Raw genomic sequence first — 21,458 nt, 5'->3', positions numbered from 1 at the left:
CAGATGTGCTCATCCAGTTATGGATATAGACCTATAAAAGTAAAACACACAAGTCCACATCTGGATTTTTTTCCCTATATAGTCAGTTCCAGGTATCCTAGGAAAGCTGAATTCACCCTTTCCTTTGCTAGTACATGGTGTGCACATAAAAAGTTCACTCCAGTATTAGAGAGCTTACTAGTTCCAGTGCTAGTCCCTATACTTAATAAGAAAGGAGACAGCACTAAACTGGTAACAATTCTAGAACTGGTAACAATTCTAGAATTGCCAAACTCGATGACCCAGAAAAGCAATTTACTGTTTTTTAATGTCTATGCTCCTGTTAATGAAAAAGTTTTGCTTCTGGGAGGAAGCAACAGACACCACAAACTAGTATCATGCAATGGCATCCAATGAGATCCCTAGATTCCCCTATGTGGAGATCTATGGAAAAATCTGGATACTCCAGAGACACATAAGGTGTTTCCAGTCAAGGTTGGCCTGGTCCCCAAGAGGCAGATTTGGCCGATCCCTCTGCAGGCCCAGAGGGCCCTCTGCAGAGGAACCCAGGAAGGGAAGCCGGATGCAGGAACTGCAGTGTGCGCATGTGAGGGGTGCACCATATACTCATTTTGGAATCCAGCTGTATCAGATATCGGGGCACACTGATGAACAATGGAAATCTGGTGTGTGGTCCAAAGGGGAGGTGGGTGTGGAGAAAGGATAGCTGAGGGATTGGATTACATTCAGGACATTTGGAGTCTTGTCTCAGCCCTGCCACAGACTTCCTGTGTGACCTCAGGCAAGTCACTTAAAATATTTAGTGCTTCGGTTTCCCATGTGTAAAATGAGGGAAATAATCTCTACATCACAGCACTGTTGTGGCATATAAACCCATCAATAGCTGGGAGATGGACAGATGCTATGGCAATAGGGGGGCATATAAGCACCTCAGAGAGAAAGAAGTTCTCTTTCTATTCTTACAACTCATCCAAAATGTGATTAAATAAATGTCATGTGCTGAGTGGTGTGATTTCTTTTACGGATGTATCCCATGATGATCCCATGCTTTGTGCATGTGACTGTGTTGCAGAGTTTACAGTTGAGAGAGAGATTCAGGTTTTTCCTGGTGTAATAATCTCCTTTGCTTGAGTCAAATTCTGTCCAGGGAGGGACACATGTGGTTCTCAAGGACTTGAATGGCAGGAGAGCAGGTGGAAATGTGCCAGAATGAGAGTTTTCAGGGAAATTTGTCTATATTTTGAATTTTAATAGGGGGGAACATGAAAAAAAGAGACATTTTTCAGTTTTTTCACCTACTCTATTAATTGAGGTCGGTGAGTCTGAGGGCAGAATCAGGACCTTTGCTTATTTTTCTCTTAATAAAAATAAATACTGTCAAATGACCAAAAATGAAGCAAGGAACTGACAAAGTGATTAGCAGGCTCTGCTATGACAGAAGGCGTTAATGCAGCCAGCTGTCCCACACCAGACAAATATGTTATGCTAGCCATTCAAATGTGTCTTATGTTTTTTTCCTCTCATTGTTCCCTGCACTTCCAATATTCCATAATACCATATTCAACCAGCCATTGCCAGGCCGATTGCTTCTGAACACCTGGAGTTTTAACCTGCAGCAGCCACATCACAAAGAGAATCAAACTATTGTAGTCCAAATAGCAATGTTCATTTCCCCATCTGGCAGAAAGGAAGCAAGTATAGAAGGTGCTTATAAAAAAAACCCCAGTAACAAAATATTAATGCAGAAAGACGGGATTAGTGCTTAACAATGGCTCCCAGGCTGGCTCTTCCTTCCCAGACAATGTAAAATTACAGCAGTGTGATTTTCATTTTCAGCAATAATGAAGTACAGTGAATGTGGATGCAATAAGTCTGGTTCCAAATGGATCAAACAAATTGCACAGCCCAGCACAGCAATGAAAGCTTTAAATTAAGTGTCACATCGTATGCCTGTCTCCACAATGGATCTGCCAATTTACAGTCAAGGACTGCTGAGATAAGTACGGCATGTAGCCAGATGCTAGGGAAGTGTACAGGATTATACACAATAGGGATACTTTAGCCAAACAAACTGCTCAACCTCAATTTCCTATGAATATTATCCCACATTAAAAAATGTGGACTTAACACCTTTGGTCCGGCTCTTGATGTAATTTGGATATTCCCCTGCCTTCACCATCCATCTGGCCAGTTATGTGTTAATTGGGCTAGAGCATTACGGGTGAGTCTAGCTTCCGGAATGCAATCCCATCTGAGATACTAGGTCCACTTTGGTGGCTAGCCCAAGCCACTACCTGTGTCGCCATAGCCACACTGCTATTTTTGACACACTAGCTCAATCAAAGCTAGCCTGTTTTTAATGAAATAAACATTACTGGGAATTGTGTGATTATGGCAGAATTTAATTTCCCAGATATAGATTGTAGGACAAGTAGTACTAATAATGGTAGGGCCCAGATTTCCCTGGTTGTGGTAGCTGACAGATTTCTTCACCAAACCAACAAGAGGGGATGCCATTTTAGATTTGGTATTGGTGAGTAGTGAGGACCTCATAGAACTGGTTGTACGGGACAACCTTGGTTCAAGTGACAGTGAGTTAATTCAATTTAAACTAAATAGAACAATAAACAAAAACAGGTCTGCAACTAGGGTCGTTGATTTCAAAGGGGCAAACTTAAAAAAAAATAAGGGAATTAGTTAGGGAAGTGGACTAGACTGAAGAACTCAAGAAACTGAATGTGGAGGAGAGTTGGAATTACTTTAAGTTAAAGTTGCAAAAACTACCTGAAGCCTGCATCTCAAGCAAAGGGAAAAAAGCTGCTTGTGTTTTGTCAATGGCCTTGAGAAAGTTCTTCTTCAGACCCAGCTTGATGTATAAGGGTGGTAACAAAATCTTCCTTGATTCAACAAGTGGTGGATGCTGAACACTTTTCCTCCCAGGCTCCAATGACTGTCGGAGTGGCCAATCTTTCTTGATGTAGTGGGAATCTCTTGCACGACTATCCCATTCACAGAGAAAACAGCAGTACTTTGTGTATCCAGTCTGCAGACCAAGCAAGAGAGCAACAACCTTCAAATCGCCACAAAGCTGCCACTGATGTTGGTCATAGTTTATGCACCTCAAAGTTGTTTCATGTTGTCATAGGTTTCCTTCATATGGACCGCATGACCAACTGGAATTGATGGCAAAACATTGCCATTATGCAGTAAAACAGCTTTAAGACTCGTCTTCGATGAATCAATGAACAGTCTTCACTCATCTGGATCGTGAACGATGTTGAGGGCTGCCATCACACCATCGATGTTGTTGCAGGCTACAAGATCACCTTCCATGAAGAAGAGTGGGCCAAGATCCTTTTGACGGTCATGGAACAGGGAAACCCTAATATCACCTGCCAGGAGATTCCACTGCTGTAGTCTGGAGCCCAACAGCTCTGCCTTACTCTTGGGTAGTTCCAAATCCCTGACAAGATCATTCAGTTCACCTTGTGTTATGAGGTGTGGTTCAGAGGAGGAGGATGGGAGAAAATGTGGGTCCTGTGACATTGATGGTTCAGGACCAGAAGTTTCATCCTCTTCCTCTTCCTCGTCTGACTCAAGTGAGAATGATTTTGGTGCATCAGGAACCAGCAGTCCTTCTCCGTGGGGTACTGGGCGTATAGCTGATGGAATGTTTGAATAATGCACATTCCACTTTTTCTTCTTTGACACACCTTTCCCAACTGGAGGCACTATGCAGAAGTAACAATTGCTGGTATGATCTGTTAGCGCTCTCCAAATAATTGGCACTGCAAAAGGCATAGATTTCCTTTTCCTGTTCAACCACCGGCGAAGATTTTTTGCACAAGTGTTGCAGTATATGTGTGGGGCCCACCTCTTATCCTGATCTCCAATTTTGCAGCCAAAATAAAGGTGATAGGCTTTCTTAACCATAGTGGTTATACTGCGCTTTTGTGATGCAAAAGTCACTTCACCCCAAACATAGCAGAAGTTATCTGCACTGTTCATACACGTACGAGGCATCTCTGCTCACTTTGGCTAAACAGAAATGTGTCCCTTTGCAAAATCAAACACTGACAAATAAGAGAGCACGACACTGTATGATTTCTAGAGCTGATATAGGGCAATTTGTTCAGCAGAGTGATGTAAGCATCGTTATGATTGCATCATCCATGACTTCTAGGAATAACATGATGCAATCCATATCACGTATGACGCAATACCAGCTTCAGATTGCATCATTCATTGTTTTGCCTAAAAAGCAAGTACTGTCCAAACCCAGTCATAGATTTATTCTTAGATCCAGTCAAAGATGTATTTTAGTCATTTCTGGTTTAAATTGAGATCCCTTCCCTTTATAACTCACTTATTCTCCGCCATTCCCAAGTCAAGGGTCGTATATACTGACCCAATAGCATATCTTGAAAACTAGAGCCAATCAACAATTTTAAGCACCATTTTCATTCTCAGTGACCCAGAATTAGTAAAGTTTAACTACATTTATTTCAGAAGCATTTTGGCTGTAGAGGAGTGTTATTACTCAAAGTTCTGTATTAATTTGCCTATTAAGGAATCTATTTGTCAAAAACATTTCCTGAATCTTTTGTTGTTGTTGTCTGTATTGTTACAAACATACTTGCTGACAGGTATTTTGAAATAAATTACCAAAATAATTGAAATGGGCATGGTTACATTGTGTTATTTTGACAAAGAAATTATGCAGAATTTTAAAATATTGTGTGCAAAATTTTTGTTTTTTTGTGCAGAATTTTTAATTTTTTGGCACAGAATTCCCTGAGGAGTAAGTAACTCAGCCAGAGGTTAGGGGTCTATTACAAGAGTGAGTGGGCAAGGTTCCGTGGCCTGCAATGTGCAGGAAGTCAGACTAGATGATCATGATGGTGCCTTCTGGTCTTAAAGACTTAGGCTTGGTCTACACTACCCACCTGATTCGGCGGGTAGAGATCGATCTTCTGGGATCGATTTATCGCGTCTCATCTGGACGTGATAAATCGATCCCAGAAGCGCTCCCCCGTTGACTGCAGAACTCCTGCTGGCCAAGAGGAGGAAGCGCTGTTGACGGCGGAGCTTGCCTGCGCCACGTGGACCCACAGTAAGTAAACTTAATTCGATCTAGGAAACGTCGACTTCAGCTACGCTATTCTCGTAGCTGAAGTTGCATTTCCTAGATCGATCCCCCGCCCCAGTGTGGACCAAGCCTAAGAGTCTATGTGTATACCTACCCAATTTGGGAATTACCCCCACCCAGCTGCAGTACAGATATCATCTATAGGTGAAATTCACCACTGCGCTTTGGGCCAGCACAAACCCAGTGCCCCACTTAAGTCTCACTTAAACCCTCAGATAAGGCTTTAGGGTTGCACAGACCTTGTGCTGGTCTTCTGCAGAGAGGTGGATCTGAGAGCTTCAAAGGCTGCTGAGCATGTTGCCTAGGAACCCACTCCTCTGCAGACAAAATGACTCAGGAAGCCTCCATTGAAGTGCTACAGCGCCACTCCTCCCCAAGCCCGGCTCAGGGCGTGGGTGGGGAATAAGTAGAAGCTTGCCTTGCAATTATAAATATATAGGAGATGTTCTATATCCATACAGATGATAGGGTAGGCTAATTTGTGGCTGCTACCAGTGGTGCGAAAGGAGCCTGTCCTTCCCTCATGTACTTTGTGCCTTTCAAAATGAGACCTCCCTTAAAGCAACATATAATTATAGAGGCAGAAAGGCAGGGAGACCAGTTTCCCTCATTGCGGGGGAAAGGTTTGGCCATTCACAGTTTAGTCAAAATCAAACAACAACAGAGCAATGTAACAGCCCGGCTGGAAAGCAATGAAGACACTCACCAGGAGAAATTATACCTATGAGAGGAAAGCTCAGCAAAATGTCACATCGCCTATTAATACAGAAGACATAACCACCAATTATGCTCTGTTCAGAGCAAGATTCAGCTAAGTGTAGATCAGCGTGTATCCTTTGACTACGTAAGAGGGTATGTTATTTGCCTTGATCAGCAACTTGAAATAATGGCACAGTTAAAAATATGTGTTTTATTGAGAATGAATATATTTACCTTGCTGGCAATTACAGTTTTGCTCTTGGTTTAATCTAGATGCTCAATCACATTATTGCTCTTTTTGTTCGTTTGCCTACATTTCTATTCCTGTGCTGTTTGTTTCACTTGCCTTGGCAAGGAGGGAGACTGTCGTTTGCATGGTCCACGCGCCCACACAGAGCACACGGTAGTCAAGTAAGGAACGAGGATTAGGGAAGCATGGGGGAATTTGGGGCTATGGATTAGTAGGGGGGAGAATTCTAACAGATATCGTAGAACAAGGCTATTTTCCAACTCACCGTACAACAAAGCTTAAGCCTTAGGACACCTGGTTAATTCCAAGTAGCCAGATTCACTTTTAGAGTAGCCATTGTCTTAAACCAGAGACGGGTTTGGCCCCAGGGATATATGTAGCACTCATATATTAAGATATATATGGTACCAGAAATGTGGACTGGTTTTTGGGCAAAGAACTGGATGGAATGCCATTGCTATATTTTCCTATGGCCTGTACTTTTAAGGTTTGGAACGGGACACAGCTCAGGGGAGCAGGGTAAAGTCAAAATAGAGTCTAGTGCTTTTAGGAGACGCTCCAGAAGTGGGGCTTTTGTTTGATTCTGACAAAACTTTTAATAAAATGCTCCAGTTTAAAACAGCGGCCTGATCTGAGTGTAACATACAATACAGTGGGGATCAGCCAGTTTGTGGAGCCGCTGACGGGGACTCTGGGACAGAGATGAATGAGGGTTTCTGGCCACTGGGAAGCACAACAGCTTGGGACTGGGTCTTTCCAAATGTGCTGCTGCCTGACCCTAAGTTGTTGTTCAAACCCCCCTTGCTCCTGACAAGACCTATCTCTTTCTGCTGCTAGTTACAGATTACTCCCTCCAGCTGGAACCAGCAGGGTGGAGGTGGTTCACATCAGGAGGACTGTTCAGAGAAACGGGTAATCAACTGATGCAGTCCACCCATTTTAAGCTATGATCAGGAGGAATGGGAACAAGGTGGGCATTAGGGAGTTGTGAAGATTCTCCTCTGGTGCAAAAGGGAAGAACCGATAAGGGGAAGGGAAAGGAGAGTCTGGTTCCAGCCACCTCCCCCCGCATTTAAAATACTGAGCTGAGAATACAGCTGTCCTCAGCACTCTAAGGGTTAAAGCCTGAGAGACTCATCTGACCCATGTCAGTTCAACATGTGGATGAACATCGTGTTAATTATTGGATTAGCTCAATGGTCTGGGTTGAAATCCAAGCTTGCTTTTACCAGCTGTGCTGGAGGAAGTCTAATGCACTAAAACTGATACTGAAAGTTAGGGTTCAACAGAAACAGCATTACTATAGTCTGTAGCAAAATCACCAGGGAAAAGCTGCCATTAGAGAAGTCCACCCATAGTGTATGCACACTTCCTCCTGCTGCTTTCTCTTCCTCTCAACACTCAGGTGATTGGCCCTCACAACTCAGGGTACCTCTGGGCAATGGTATGTTACAATACAACAAAAGCAAGGTGTGCAGCGTATCATGTCCCAGATCAGGTTTCCACCTCCAGGCATGCTAGCTAGAACACAACTCTAAACTTCTGCAGCTCTTTGTTGTGTTCAGAATATGCTCCTAGCTCAACGGGCCCTGATTCCCATTGGGGTCTGTGGGCTATACTGTAATGTAACTATTAAATGACAATTATTGTATGCAGTGTTGCTGTAGTCAGTCCCAGGATATTAGAGAGACAAGGTGAGTGAGGGAATATCTTTTTTTTAGACCAACTTCTGTTGGTGAGAGAGACACGATTTTGAGTTTACACAGAGCTCTTCTTCAAGCCTGAGGAAGGTACTGAGACCTGAAGAAGAGCTCTATGTAGCTCGAAAGCTTGTCTCTCTCACCCACAGAAGTTGGTCCAATAAAAGACCAACTTTCTAACAATAGTTATTGTTTTATATTAGACCTACTACAACTCACAGCATCACAATCCATTTGTAAAGAACCACAGAGGGTGTACAGAACTCTTCATGTTGCTGTGACTCCTGAGATGAAGATCCAACAGAAGTGGGCATGTGTAAAGCCCGTTGGAACAAGGCAGCTAAATTAAGGTTACAGAGGATGTCACATAAAATCCATAAGAACATGTTACATGTCTGAAACAAGACACAATCCAATCCCGAGCTTCGCAATTGATAGCAAAATAATTCTGTAGTAACATTCTTATCAATAATCTCTATTCAGACAAGGAATTCACAAACTTTGTGTGTATGGCTCTTCCGATAGGTTATCTTCTGCATGAAGCAACATGAGCAAGGAAAATAATGACATTATTAGCAGCAGTAGTAGTGGGGATATTTTGCTGTTAAACAAAAAGCCTTCACAACAAACAAGATCATTATGCATAAAAAAGGGAAAGTTACTGTCTAAAATGTATCCCCATGAGTCATCAATAAATCCTGATCGCGAACCTGTTCCATAGGTTTGGGTAGTCAGGAGCTTAGTTAAACTCTTGACAGTATCCCTGCATTTCAGGTGTTCAAATTGCTCTCTTTTGACTTTCCTTTACATTCTCACAGTGTCTAAGAGCACTGTCTTCTGGAAGTCGCTGATCATGATATCCTATGCAGTGGTTCTCAAACTGTGGGTCGGGACACCAAAGTGGGTCAGGACTCCATTTTAATTGAGGCATTAGACTTGCTGGGGCCTGAGGGCTTCAGCCTGGGGTGATGGGGTTCAGGTTACAGGCCTCCTGCCTGGGGCTGAAGTCCTTGGGCTTCAGCTTTGGCCCACCTGCACGGGGTGGTGGGACTTGTGCTTTGTCTTTGTCCCCCTCCCTACCCAGGGCAGCGGGGCTCGGGTGGGCTCAGGCTTTGGTCCCCCCGCTTGGGTCGTGTAGTAATTTTTGTTGTCAGAAGGGGGTTGCAGTACAATGAAGTTTGAGACCCCTGTTCTAATATATTCTTGAGCTGCTCATTAACACCCTTCGGGATTGCTCCAAGTGCTGCAATAATCATTGGGATAGTCTTTATTTTAGCTTTCCATAATCGATCCACTTTGTGGCTGACTTCTTCATACTTTGCCATCTTCTCTTCTTGCTTCTTTTTTATATTTCTGACTGCTAGTATGGCAATATCAACCCAAATGATCTTATTTGTCTTCCTTTCTACAAGAACTACGTCTGGCCTGTTTGCCTGCACCATTCTGTCTGTGATAATTGCCAGATCCCATGAAAGCTTAGCCTCTTCCTTCTCTAGAGTGCCTTCAATTCAGTGATCATATTACCTCATGCTTTCTTTAAATTCATATTTGCCAGAAACTCCAATGCAGACACTGGGAGACCTCACTGTATTCTTATTAGTAATATTGTATTCCGTAGTGTCTAAGAACCCCACTCATGGACCCAGACATTAGTTTAAAAAGTACCATTCTAAAGAAACAAAACTATTTCCTTGTTGTTTATGACTTATGCTTAATTGCTCCATTCTTTTCCATTGGCCCTGACAAAGTCTTGAGAATGTGAGGTTGAAAAACTAAACTAAAATATAGTAGATCACACTGAACTTGCATGTCGGAAGCTGTCCTCTCATTTCTAAATGGGATTTACTGTCTCAAGGTTAATTAAATTCACCTCTTGGTTTCCTATTGCAATTTCAATGAGGTAAGTGGAGTTACATTGATCTCTGTAAGAAGAGAATTTGACCCTTGGATTCCAGATACTGATAAATAATCCTCAAAACCTTATGTGCTAAGGTCTGATTATTACCCAAAGGTCTGCATGCTTTTCTGAAGTGCATCCAGACTGTCTGCACTTTCTGAGTCTGGGATATTTAGCAAGGACAGACCTGTCCTATTTCTAACTTATCCAAATATTTCAGCACCTTCAAGATGGAGCTCCAGCAATGGGCAAAGGGAAGAAGGCTTTTATCTTTCCAAACGGTTTCTCTCATATTAAATTCCACAACCCAAATAAAAAAAAACTAAAGTAAATTCAAACTCTCATAAATGCATGTATTCTAGGGCAATTGCCCTGAGATCTACAGTTCAAAGATGAGGGACAGATGAGAATGGAAAACTTTCACTGTTCCCACTGTGCAGTCTGGTTATGAGGATGTCAGTGTAGAAACCTAGACCTTGACTGCCTGTAACACAGAGATAGTCGGAAATTCCTGGCTGATGAATCAAACACAACAGTGTTGCTTGGTCTAGGTTTCAATTATTATTTACTAGCCCCAAGATTAGATCAAAGCATTCACTGATGAGAGGCTTTAGATTAGTATTTCAGCAGACCCAATTTCCATACACCATTAAAAGATCCTTCACTACCTGTGACTAAAGACGGTTGTCAGACAAATCCTTGTAAATGCTGATCTGCCAGATTAGCTAATACTCTCGCCAGCTCCACTGTGGGGCTGCTAAGGCCCCACCACTGGGCAACAAGGTTAGTGAAATCCCTGAATAGATGCCCAGTAAAGGGCCCTGGTGCTCATCCCCTGGCTCTGTGCTGGTCCTTACTATGATGTAAGTTAAGCCAAAGCAAACCACCCTGCTTTGAAAAGCCAACGTTCTCCAACTTCAGGATTTAAGAGGCAACATTCATGAAGGTGAATGACAGAAAAACTATTAGTCCTTAAACAGGCTCACTGTTTGGGGGTCACTGGTGTTAACTGAACAAGTCTGAAATACCCGTTTCTGGCGGAGAGCTTGTTCGTTGATCTGTAGTTCATGTTTGCTCTACAGACAAATGGAAGACACTATGTCTGCCTCCCGTACCTCATAATCTAGGGATGCATTACTACAAACCCTTCCTCATGTGAGTAATCCTAATTCCCTCATGTAAAGATTTGCAGCATCAGGCCCTATGTTAAGAAATTACAATCAAGGTCCTCTCTTCTCTATAACAAGGCAAATGATGTCTGTGTAACTAATGGTCCATAACTTTTAACCAGACCTATAACCAGTGGAAGGAGGTATACTAAACTACTAGTTCTGCTATATCAATAAGAGCAGCAACCTCAGATCTGCAGCTCTTTCTAGCTCCTTTTTATTCCCAGTCCCTATGAAATATATGACACCATGTCATAGAATCATAGAATATCAGGGTCGGAAGGGACCTCGGGAGGTCATCTAGTCCAACCCCTTGCTCAAAGCAGGACCAATCCCCAACTAAATCATCCCAGCCAAGGCTTTGTCAAGCTGGGCCTTAAAAACGCCTACGGATGGAGATTCCACCACCTCTCTAGGTAACTCATTCCAGTGCTTCACCACCGTCCTAGTGAAATAGTTTTTCCTAATATCCAACCTAGACCTCCCCCACTGCAACTTGAGACCATTGCTCCTTGTTCTGTCATCTGCCACCACTGAGAACAGCCGAGCTCCATCCTCTTTGGAACCCCCCTTCAGGTAGTTGAAGGCTGCTATCAAATCCCACCTCACTCTTCTCTTCTACAGACTGAATAAGCCCGGTTTCCTCAGCCTCTCCTCATAAATCATGTGTCCCAGCCCCCTAATCATCCCTGCTCCCAAGAGCTTACCATCTAAATAGACAAGACAGACAAAAGGTAGGAGGTGAAGCCGAGGCACACAGAGGTAAAGTGACTTGCCCAAGGTCACACCACAGTGGCAGAGCCAGGAATAGGACCCGGTTGTCCTGATTCCCACTCCAGTGTCCTATTCAGCAGATCACACTGCTTCTACGGAGCCAGCTTGTTTGTGTGCATAGGCAGAAGGGAGGAGAACTTGTGCCACTACAGGTCTGGCTGCTAGCTTAGAAGTAGCTCAAACCCCTCGTGGATCACAGTGGCGGTGTGACAGTGGCCTCTGCTAGTCTACTACAGCTTCCACGTCTGCTGGATGTCACTACAGACCCCCATGTTCAGGGTTCTGCACACCTCAGATAGTCACACGCTCTCTTGGATGGCAATTTTTTCAATTAAAAAATTCTATCCAGCTAAGTGTCTTAGCGACTGATCAAACTCCCTCCCCTAAGATGTTTCATAGCAAGGCACAACAAAGCAGTTAGGGAAACATTCAAACACAGTATGCGTTCAATGACAGCTCTCCTGAATTGGTCATTAGCCTAAGCATTTTATGTTGTGCTACAAACCCTGACAGATCATAGTCTTTTACTCAACGGATGCTGTCTATTAATCGGATTAGAGAAGCAGTGTTTCCAAGCAGGCTTTAAAATCAGGGACAATGTGGAACATCTTGTCTCATCAACAAAGCACAAGATAGTTAGTTGCTAAAGAGATAACGGGAGGTTCTGTTTTCTAAGCACCAGAGGAAATGAAAGCTAAAGCAAGGGCCCTTTTCCATTAAGGAATTAACCTGTTCCAGCGTATGTGCTATCATTTCCCTGGGACGACTCTTCAGTCAAGCTTATGTCGTTCGATTCTGTGAGACGTTATTCAGCGGAAGGCATGCAGCAAAGCCTGCTGCAGAGAGATGTTCTTTGCCCTGTATCTTTTTTCTTAGATCATAGGTTGCTTTAATGTGAGTTCTTTAAACAGCTTTGCTGCTGACTCCGGTGACAGATGTCTAGGCAAAATGAACCTCCAGTGCTGTCCTCGTGTATGAATGCATCACTAACTCACTATGATTGCAGTGCAAGCAGTGGTCACCAACCGGCCAATCGCGATCGACTGGTCGATCCTAGAGGCTCTCCAGTTGATTGCGATCTCTGGCGGCAGCGCAGTGTGGCTGCCTATGGCTACCCCGCCCCCACACTGCTTCCGGAAACGGCCACTGCAGCCCCGTGGCCCCTGGGGTGGGCAGGGGCAGGAATCTCCCTCTGCGCGCGCTGCTCCTGCCTGCAAGCACCACCCCTGCAGCTCCCATTGGCCAGGAGAGCTGCGGGGTTGGTGCTTGCAGAGAGGGGCAGCGCACGGAGCCACGTGCCCCCCGCCCTCCCCACCCCAGGGGTGGCAGGGGCGCACTGGCCCATTCCGGGAGCAGTGTGGGGGCAGGGTAGGCAGGGAGCCTGCCTTAGCCTTGCTGCGCCCGCCGCTGACCAGGAGCCACTGGAGGTAAGTGCTGCCCAGCGGGGGCTGCACCTGAAGCCCCACCCTAAGCCCCCTCCCAGAGCCAGCACCCCGTACCCCCTTCTGCACCCCAATCCCCTCGCCTGAACCCCAACCCCCAGCCCTGAGCCCCCTTCCAGAGCCTGCACCCCATACCCCCTTCTGCACCATGGACCGCCTCCTGGATGCCAAGCCCCACCCTGAGCCCCCTCCCAGATCCAGCACCCCGTACTCCCTTCTGCACCCCAACCCCCCCTCCTGAACCCCAACCCCCAGCCCTGAGCCCCCTTCCAGAGCCTGCACCCCATACCCCCTTCTGCACCATGGACCGCCTCCTGCATGCCAAGCCCCACCCTGAGCCCCCTCCCAGAGCCAGCACCCCGTACTCCCTTCTGCACCCCAACCCCCCCTCCTGAACCCCAACCCCCAGCCCTGAGCCCCCTTCCAGAGCCTGCACCCCATACCCCCTTCTGCACCATGGACCACCTCCTGGATGCCAAGCCCCACCCTGAGCCCCCTTCCAGAGCCAGCACCCCATACGCCCTTCTGCACCCCAACCCCCAGCCCTGAGCCCCCTCCCAGAGCCAGAACCCCATGCCCCCTCCCACACCCCAACCCCTAGCCCTGAGCCCTCTTCCAGAGCCAGAACCCCATGCCCCCTCCCACACCCCAACCCCTTGCCCTAGGCCTGACCCCCCTCCCAGAGCCAGCACCCCAAACCCCCTCCTGCACCCCAACACTCTGCTGAAGCCCGGATCCCCCTCCTGCACCCAAGCTCCCTCCCAGAGCCCGCACCCTGCACTCCCTCCTACACCCCAACACTGTGCCCCATCCCAGAGCCCCCTACTGCACCCAAACTCTCTTCTAGAGCTTGCACCCTTCACCCCCTTCCGAACCCCAACCCCTGCCCCAGCCTTGTGAAAGCGAGTGAGGGTGGTGGAGAGCGAGCCACAGAGAGAGGGGGGGATGGAGTTAGCGCGGCAGGGCTTTGGGGAAGGGGCGTGGCCTCGAGGAAGGGGCGGGGTAGATCCTGAGTTGCCCTTAGATTCAAAAAGTGATCTTGGGCATAAAAAGGTTGGAGACCACTGCAGTGCAAGGTTGGCTAATCAAACAGTACAGCAGCAGCACAGAGACAGCAGTCTGAAAAGACGCTCCTCACATCACTGGGCTAAAACAAGGGGAGGTGAGTTCAAAGTTTCCGTGTGATATGATCAACCATAGCCGCTCCGATGTCACGTTTAAACAGTGCGTAAATAATTCAAGCCAGGGCTCTGGGTCACCGCAATCGTGAAGAGAACACTACACCAAGAGGAATCTCACTAAACACTTTGTGAAGCCTCTGGGAAATGACGAGCTAGCACTTTGCGAGCATTTTATTTTAACGTAGACCAACAGGAAATAAAGACTTAAACACAGGGGACTAACTATCCAAAGCAGATTTGATTAATTTAGCATTACTCCACCAAAATGACTTCTGCGTTGATGACATTTCTTGGAAGATTCGATTTACATACATAGGTGTAGCTCTTTCTACTCTCTAACCAGGGGCCCTATTCTGTTGAAATCAATGGGATCAAGCCTGGATTCCATTCTTGAAAGTTCTGATGTTACACACACACACACACACACACACACACAACCCCACCCTGTGAATACACACCGTGTACCTAGATCTTCCCATGGAAGTCAATGTACACAACTAAACACCAGGTTTGTTTAGAAGAGCAATAGGTCTGAATATTCAATGTGACTTGTGCTCCTATGTCACTTCCAAACAAAGTCACAAACCCTGCATGGGAATATCTATTTGATCCTAAAGTTTCCACTGGACTATTAAATTCCTGGATACATTTCTATTGGCCTCAGTTTTTGGAAAGCTTGTTATTACAAAACCTCCCTGCATTGGCTATCTTTGACCCAACAGCATCCCTTCAAAAGGCACATGCTGGTGAGAAATAAAGTCTGAGTTATTTTGACCACTGTGAACTCTGGACATACATTAAATTATCTGGAGTGCAAATGCATATGGTTATTTCCGGCACACTGCTATGTGCCAGAAATCCACCTTTCTGCAGCTACTCCCTCACTGCCTTTGCTTTCATGCCCTACCCGGCCTATGGTGGCAAATACGTGGTTACCGTTTTTTGATCTGTAGGTTAACTCAAGGTTCCTCCACCATTCTGTGCCTGTTGAACTGAATGGCACCTTTGAGGGCAGTGGAGAGCTGTTCCACTTGGGGGAAGTGACCATTCTGAATGCCCCTTGGAGCCCCCAGCATGTCCTCTGCCTTGCCCCCTTCATGGGATCTTCTCCTTTGCATGTTGGTCCCGCTCCACAAGCTAGTGCAGAAAGGCCGTGCAATTCTAACAGTCCCTCGCTGTTAGATAAACCCACTCAGATTTTCAGAGTGCTGAGTTATCAATGTGAACACAGTTATAACTGAGTTGTAGATCATTGAGAATCTGATTCTCCCACTCTTTCTCCCACTGAGTACTTGCATTGAGTCCAAAGGCACTAGGGGTGGGAGTTAGCAGCACTCAGCGTGAGTGAGGGCGGCAGACGCAGACACAAAGCGAGCAGGTGCGTGAGAGAAGGATGGATGCATGAGAACAAAAAACTGCAAATTTGTTTTGTAACTGCAGTTTAAGTCACTGGCAACCTGAAAATAATGATCAGCCATGTGCATGAGCCAACAAACGGCAAGTATCTTGGAAATTTGTAATATTATGTCAACCCTCCTTCTTTCTTCAAAATCTGGGGTGTTATTTGCACATTCTGGACAGTCTTTAATAGCACTGTGTCTCAGACCTTGTCTACTACAGGGTACTAAAATTGTACCTTTTAACGAGACCAATGCAGATTAATTGGCACTCCCCCAGTGTCGGCGAAGTTTTACTGGTATAGAGGAGCCTTCTACCTCTATAGCTATTGGGAAATAAGCTATACCGGTTGTAGACGGAAGAGAGCCTGAGACATAAGCCCTTGTATCAGAGGCCTGGTATGAGGCAGGACCTGCTCAGAGAATGTGGCAAGAACAGGGCTGATATTGCAGAAATACACATTCCTAAGTGCTAGTCACAAAGTGCTCACGCAACCACATCCCGATATCAAGTGGTATCTGAACATCCCGATAACAAGGATGGTACAGAAACATTCCCCAAGGATAACAGGAACACGCTGAGCCCTCCTGAAAGATAAGCTCAGGATGACAGTACGTAATAGAGATATTTTGACAGAACCAACATGTACAAGATGATGGGTGATAACTAGCCACGTCGGCGGGGGGGGGGGGCAGTAACTAACTATGTCAGTGGAAGTACTAACTTGCTTGTATCGGGGTATAAAGATGTATCTCAGAGGGAGTGTCTTTGGCCAGCCTAGGGAGCAGTGGAAAGTCCCGCCACTGACTCAGCTGTGTCCATTGTCACGAGCATGCATGTTTTAGTAGCCTCGTAAAGTCCTGCCCAGGTGCTATTGCCGCGCTTCGTCGACAATAAACCTGGCTGGGAGCCTTTGCTACAAACCGAGTCTGTGGATTTATTGGGCTGTTTAATTGAGGTCTGCTATCACTGAATGAACACACACCCCACCAACATCTAACCACATTGGTGACCCCGACCGCTGATCTGGTAAGTAAGCGAGCTGTCCTCTGTAGGAATCGCAATCTAACGTGACACCTTTATACTGATATAACTGCAACCACACTAGGGGCTGTAGCGATTTAACTATTTTGATAGGGAAATTACACCCTTCACTGAAATAGCTAAATCAGCACAAAGCCCGTGTAAACTAGAGCAGGTGTCCAGGCCCTATCAAAACAAAGTAGCCACCCTGCTGAACATCTGAGACAGTTATGAAATAAAAACATCAACTCACCCTTTGACCTTGTAAACCAGGAACTCCGGCCTTGCCTTCCAAACCGGCTGGACCCTTTCAAAGAGAAACCGTTTACAGAGAATGTACTACTAAGACAAAACACTGACGAGTGCAGGCAATTTCACTCAGTTCTGCGCTATTGCTGCGAAGCATCGGTATCCGGATGCCTTTTATCTGATAAGCACGTTATCTCGTGAACTCTTAGGACAATAGAACAGCATAGAGAAGGTGAGTCAATGTGCTGATTAAATAAGGGGAGCCCATAATCATACTTGGGTATATATTTTAAATCAGCTTTGCCTCGCTTACTTAGCAATACATCTTCATAATGTCGACAACTTTCCAAAGCATGATACAAAAGTCACTGCAAGACAGGACAGTTTGCAGCTTCCGGAGTGGGAACAAACAGACTGTGTGAAAATGAAGTAACAATCATGGTGTGATAAGCGCTGGCTTCTAGAACTAGATCATAAGATATAGCTAAGGAAAAGAGGCTACAGTTAAGCCAAATGGAAAGAATGTTCAGATGTCTAGATTTTATTGGAAAATACTCCTCCTGCCCCTCCCAATATATATATAAATCATTTGTAATGGAGGTTTTTCTGGCGATTTCGCTCCCTTCTGTAGCAAACTTAATCTGAGGTTCATGACATTGTTGTCTAGGAGTTAACACAAGTTTCCTGTTTGAAAATCATCCCGAGAGGTGCTGAATGCCAACAGCTTCCCAGGAAATCAACAGGTGTTGAGAGCAGTCAGCACCTTGCAAGATGGGGCCCCATGGGTGGCACTCACCCCATGCAGAAGGCCAGCCCAAGTCCTATGCACCACCCTCAGGGATTAAGTGGTACGTGGCTTTGAGTGGTTCCTCCACAAAGGGTGAATTCCTCTTGCCAATGCAGAAGATCTAAGGATGCGTACATCACTTAAGCTCTTCATACAAGGCCTGAGTAGCACATAGGGTTTGGGTGGGTCTCCTGTGCTAGAGTGAATTTCAGCCTATATGAACCAATATTACAGTAAAAGAAACTACTTACCGGTGCCCCTGGAACTCCAGGTGGGCCTTGTGGGCCTCGTGGGCCTGGGGCCCCCTATGAAAATAAATAAAGAACCCAACGTCAGTGTTCAAGTAACTGATTTCCTCTTTGAGATAATAAATCCAAGGGCAGCTGCTGATACATTTGCCACATCTCTTTGAGCAGGCCTTCTGTATGCGTGGGGTGTGAAATTCACCCAGGGCACAAGGATCATATGCAGAATTTGAACCTCCCTTCCTTCCTAACAGGAGATTCAATGCAAAGGCCCTGTGCCCCAGTTAACCCCTATGCAAAAGGCCAACACAAAGCTTATGTACGTACCATAATTTCCACTTGAGTCCTATATTGAAGGTATAAGTGGGCTGTAAGTGGTGCATGGAGTTTGTGCTGGCCCTCTGCATGGGGGGTGAATTGGGGCACAGGGCCTTACTGACCCTCTGCCTCCAGGAGAGTTTTTCTCTTAGGCCCCAGTTCATTCATGAGCCAGTGCAGAGCCCAGTTGGTATTTCCCTCAATTCTGGGGCTGGTTCAGCCCCTAGTGTCAGTTAGGGCTTCTCTAACCTGTGCTGAGCTGCCCAAGGCAATGGGGGAACGTTTTCACCACAGGACCATCCTGGCCACATTCCCAGTCCCTCCAGGACACTCCATGCAATAGGACTCTTAGAAGGGAGTGGGGGGTTGTGTCAGAGTCAGCTCTCATAGAGGGCCTCCTGCACCAGGGGTATTCTTCTGGGCCTTGTGTGGCCCCTTTGCAATAGCGCAGCCATGAATTGGGCCCTTAGAGTATAAAATACATATTTAAAAAGCAAATTGCAATAAGAGGCACAAACAAATGGCTTCCTGTCAGTGTCTGTGTGTCCATGTTCAGTGACCCTATCCAGATAAAAATCAAACCACGTTTAAAATCCCTATTCACACCTTTTATTGTATAAAAAGCAGAAAGAAGTTTTACAGAGTAACTGACTCTTCACCATTTGCCCTGTTTATGGTCTCTGTTAGACTCAGCTGGCGTCATGAGAGTAGTCTGGCCAGCTTCACTTGCTGGTTCTCAGGCATTGGCAAATAAGATTTCTTTCCCATATCATGAAAATATTTCTAGTCATATTAGACTTTGCAACATGCTTTGAAAACAAAAACTGATCTGGGCAGCTGAGTTACCTGACAGTGTCCCTTCAAGTGTTAAAAAAAAAAAAGACTCTTATTACTTCTTACATTTAGTACAATAGAGCTATTGAACGGTTCTTACTTGCTCTCCTTTCAGACCTTCCGTTTGTACCTGAAATTAAGATGCCAGAGATGTAAAACGGAGTTCACAGGAGGAAGACACATCTAGAAAGCTTCAGGCACACAGTAGTTCTCTATTTTGTACTTCTAACCGCACTAGCTGTCCCCTCCCCCATGATGCCTGCTAACCTTCACTGCTTACTTTAACTCTGTTTCAGCACAGCCTCCCTTCCTCACACATCCTTGAACTATGCTGTGCTGTCTATGTAGATAGCTTGTCCTGGCAATGACCTTGATCTCTTGGTTCTCTATGCCGTGGTTAGCATCTTTGAGTTGCTATGCAATAACAAGAACAATAATACTCGTGTTATCTTCATAAATGAGATTGTAAACTCCTTGGATCTTGTCTTATTTTCTACCTGTAAAGCACCATAAACACCAGTGGTACTATATAAACAATGGGCCAAATTCAAGGATGGCGTGTAAGTTGGATCCCTTTATACTAACTTAGGCCCCGATCCTGAACACATATAATCATGTGCTTAACTTGAAGCACACAAGTTGTCCCACTGAAGTCACTGGGAGATTTACCACCACGATTCAAATTAACCATGTGCATGTTTGCACGATAGGGGCCTTAGATTCCCTTATGCTAAAGCAGGCTCCCTTTCACTCTGTCAGACTCCCATAGAGTCATTTACACCCATTCCATCCACGTTCAAGGAAGTTTAAGTTGGTGTAACCTACATGCTGAAGTCTGGAAGAAGGTGTAAGTTAAAGTGGTCCTCACATCTTCAGACACCTTCCTCCAGCTCCTCCGTTATCCCTCATCTCTGAATTTGGCCAACTATGTCTGGCTTTATCTGCAGTCTCCAACAGCGAGGTTAGGCTTCTGCTGTAACAACATGATGCTATTGGATGGAATGTTGCACAAAGAACCTAGAGACCTTTGGGTGTCCACGTAGATGACACCTCTATGTGGCCAATATTAAACCCAGATTCCGCCATCAGTGACACCAGAGCAAATGAAAAACGACTCCATTGAAGTCACTGGAGTTTCACGGGTGTAAATTTGGTGTGAGAGGAAAATCAAAACCTCTATCCTCTTCACTGCAGCTACCCTTTCCTTGCAGTCTTCAGCTCCTACCTCCACCGTGACTTCTTTCACACAGCGGATCCCCTGCTAGATGGTAAGAAGAGCAGCGCCCATCCCAAGTCTGCCTTCTCCAGCTCCTCTCTCAAATCTCACACTGGGCCCCCGATGTCAGAGACTGAGCTGTTCCACTTGACCCTGAACTGTCGTCTGCCTTCTAATCTCCCAGGCCCATCTTCTTCCCTAAAAGACCAACTCCATTAGACGCTATCTTGGCCACTCCTCTGAAAATTGTTTATTACTGCCAGGCCTCCCTGACTCCTGGGTATTTCACTTCTCTCCTTTATGGTCTCCTCAAATCCTGCCTCTTCATAATGCAGTTAATCTCCTTACTGGGATCCTAGAAGCCACAAACTCCTGCTCTCAGGAATCTTCACTGGCTTAAGCTTCCTGATCATTTGAAAATCCCACACAAAATCCATCCCTAAATTTACAAAATCCTCACAGCCCACCCCTGCCTTCCTCACTTTTGTTTCTCATGCATTATAGTTCATCGCTCATGTTAATGCTAAAGTCGCTTCTTACTGCAGAGCCTGGTAATCCGGGAAGCCCAGCTTCACCCTGCGTGGAAAGGGAAAACACAGACAAGCAATGAAATAGAAGTAAGTCCCCAAACTTCTTTTCAACAGCAGCCTCTTGCCCTTATGGTCTGTCTGCTTCACGCTCAGCCTGTGCCCACGAACCTTCCCAGACAGATTTGAGATTGCATTGATTTGGACTGTATATTCAAAGCTTCCCCATTTTGGCCTGCAGAACCCTTATTACTGGTGTTCATATGCCAGATGGAAAGAACCCAGCTTGACTCTCACATCCGAGGCAGAGTCAGAAGAGCTGGAATTTAGAAAAAAAAAATATATATATATACATACATACATACACACACACACACATTTTTCTTGTTAAAGAAGCACACTTGACACAGATCTTTGCTGAGTCAAACATGGAAGCCAACAATGGCATTTTCACACAGTCACTTTACAGAACAGACTCACACAGTACATTTTTTCAGGACTCTTCGATGATCCCACCCCATCCTGGTGACTAGCTGCCTTCTAATGTATCAGTTTGCGCCAAAACCTCTGTCTCCGATACTGCCTCATATTTATGACTTT

The 21,458-nt window shown here is 45.5% G+C and overlaps 1 protein-coding gene across 1 annotated transcript in view; it reads right to left on the bottom strand.

Annotated features, from left to right (window-relative positions):
* Positions 1-21,458, bottom strand: part of COL22A1 (collagen type XXII alpha 1 chain) — a 310,551-nt gene that overhangs the window by 104,548 nt on the left and 184,545 nt on the right. The window contains exons 19-22 of the mRNA XM_054020800.1: positions 20,872-20,907; positions 19,216-19,245; positions 17,970-18,023; positions 16,936-16,989 (exon numbers count right to left, since the gene is read on the bottom strand). Coding sequence (XP_053876775.1) covers positions 16,936-16,989; positions 17,970-18,023; positions 19,216-19,245; positions 20,872-20,907 — 174 coding nt within the window. The remainder of the gene's footprint in view (positions 1-16,935; positions 16,990-17,969; positions 18,024-19,215; positions 19,246-20,871; positions 20,908-21,458) is intronic.

The sequence above is a fragment of the Malaclemys terrapin genome, chromosome 2 (genome assembly GCF_027887155.1).
Source record: "Malaclemys terrapin pileata isolate rMalTer1 chromosome 2, rMalTer1.hap1, whole genome shotgun sequence".
Classification (NCBI taxonomy): Eukaryota; Metazoa; Chordata; order Testudines; family Emydidae; genus Malaclemys; species Malaclemys terrapin.
This window is presented reverse-complemented; position numbering and strand designations above follow the sequence as displayed.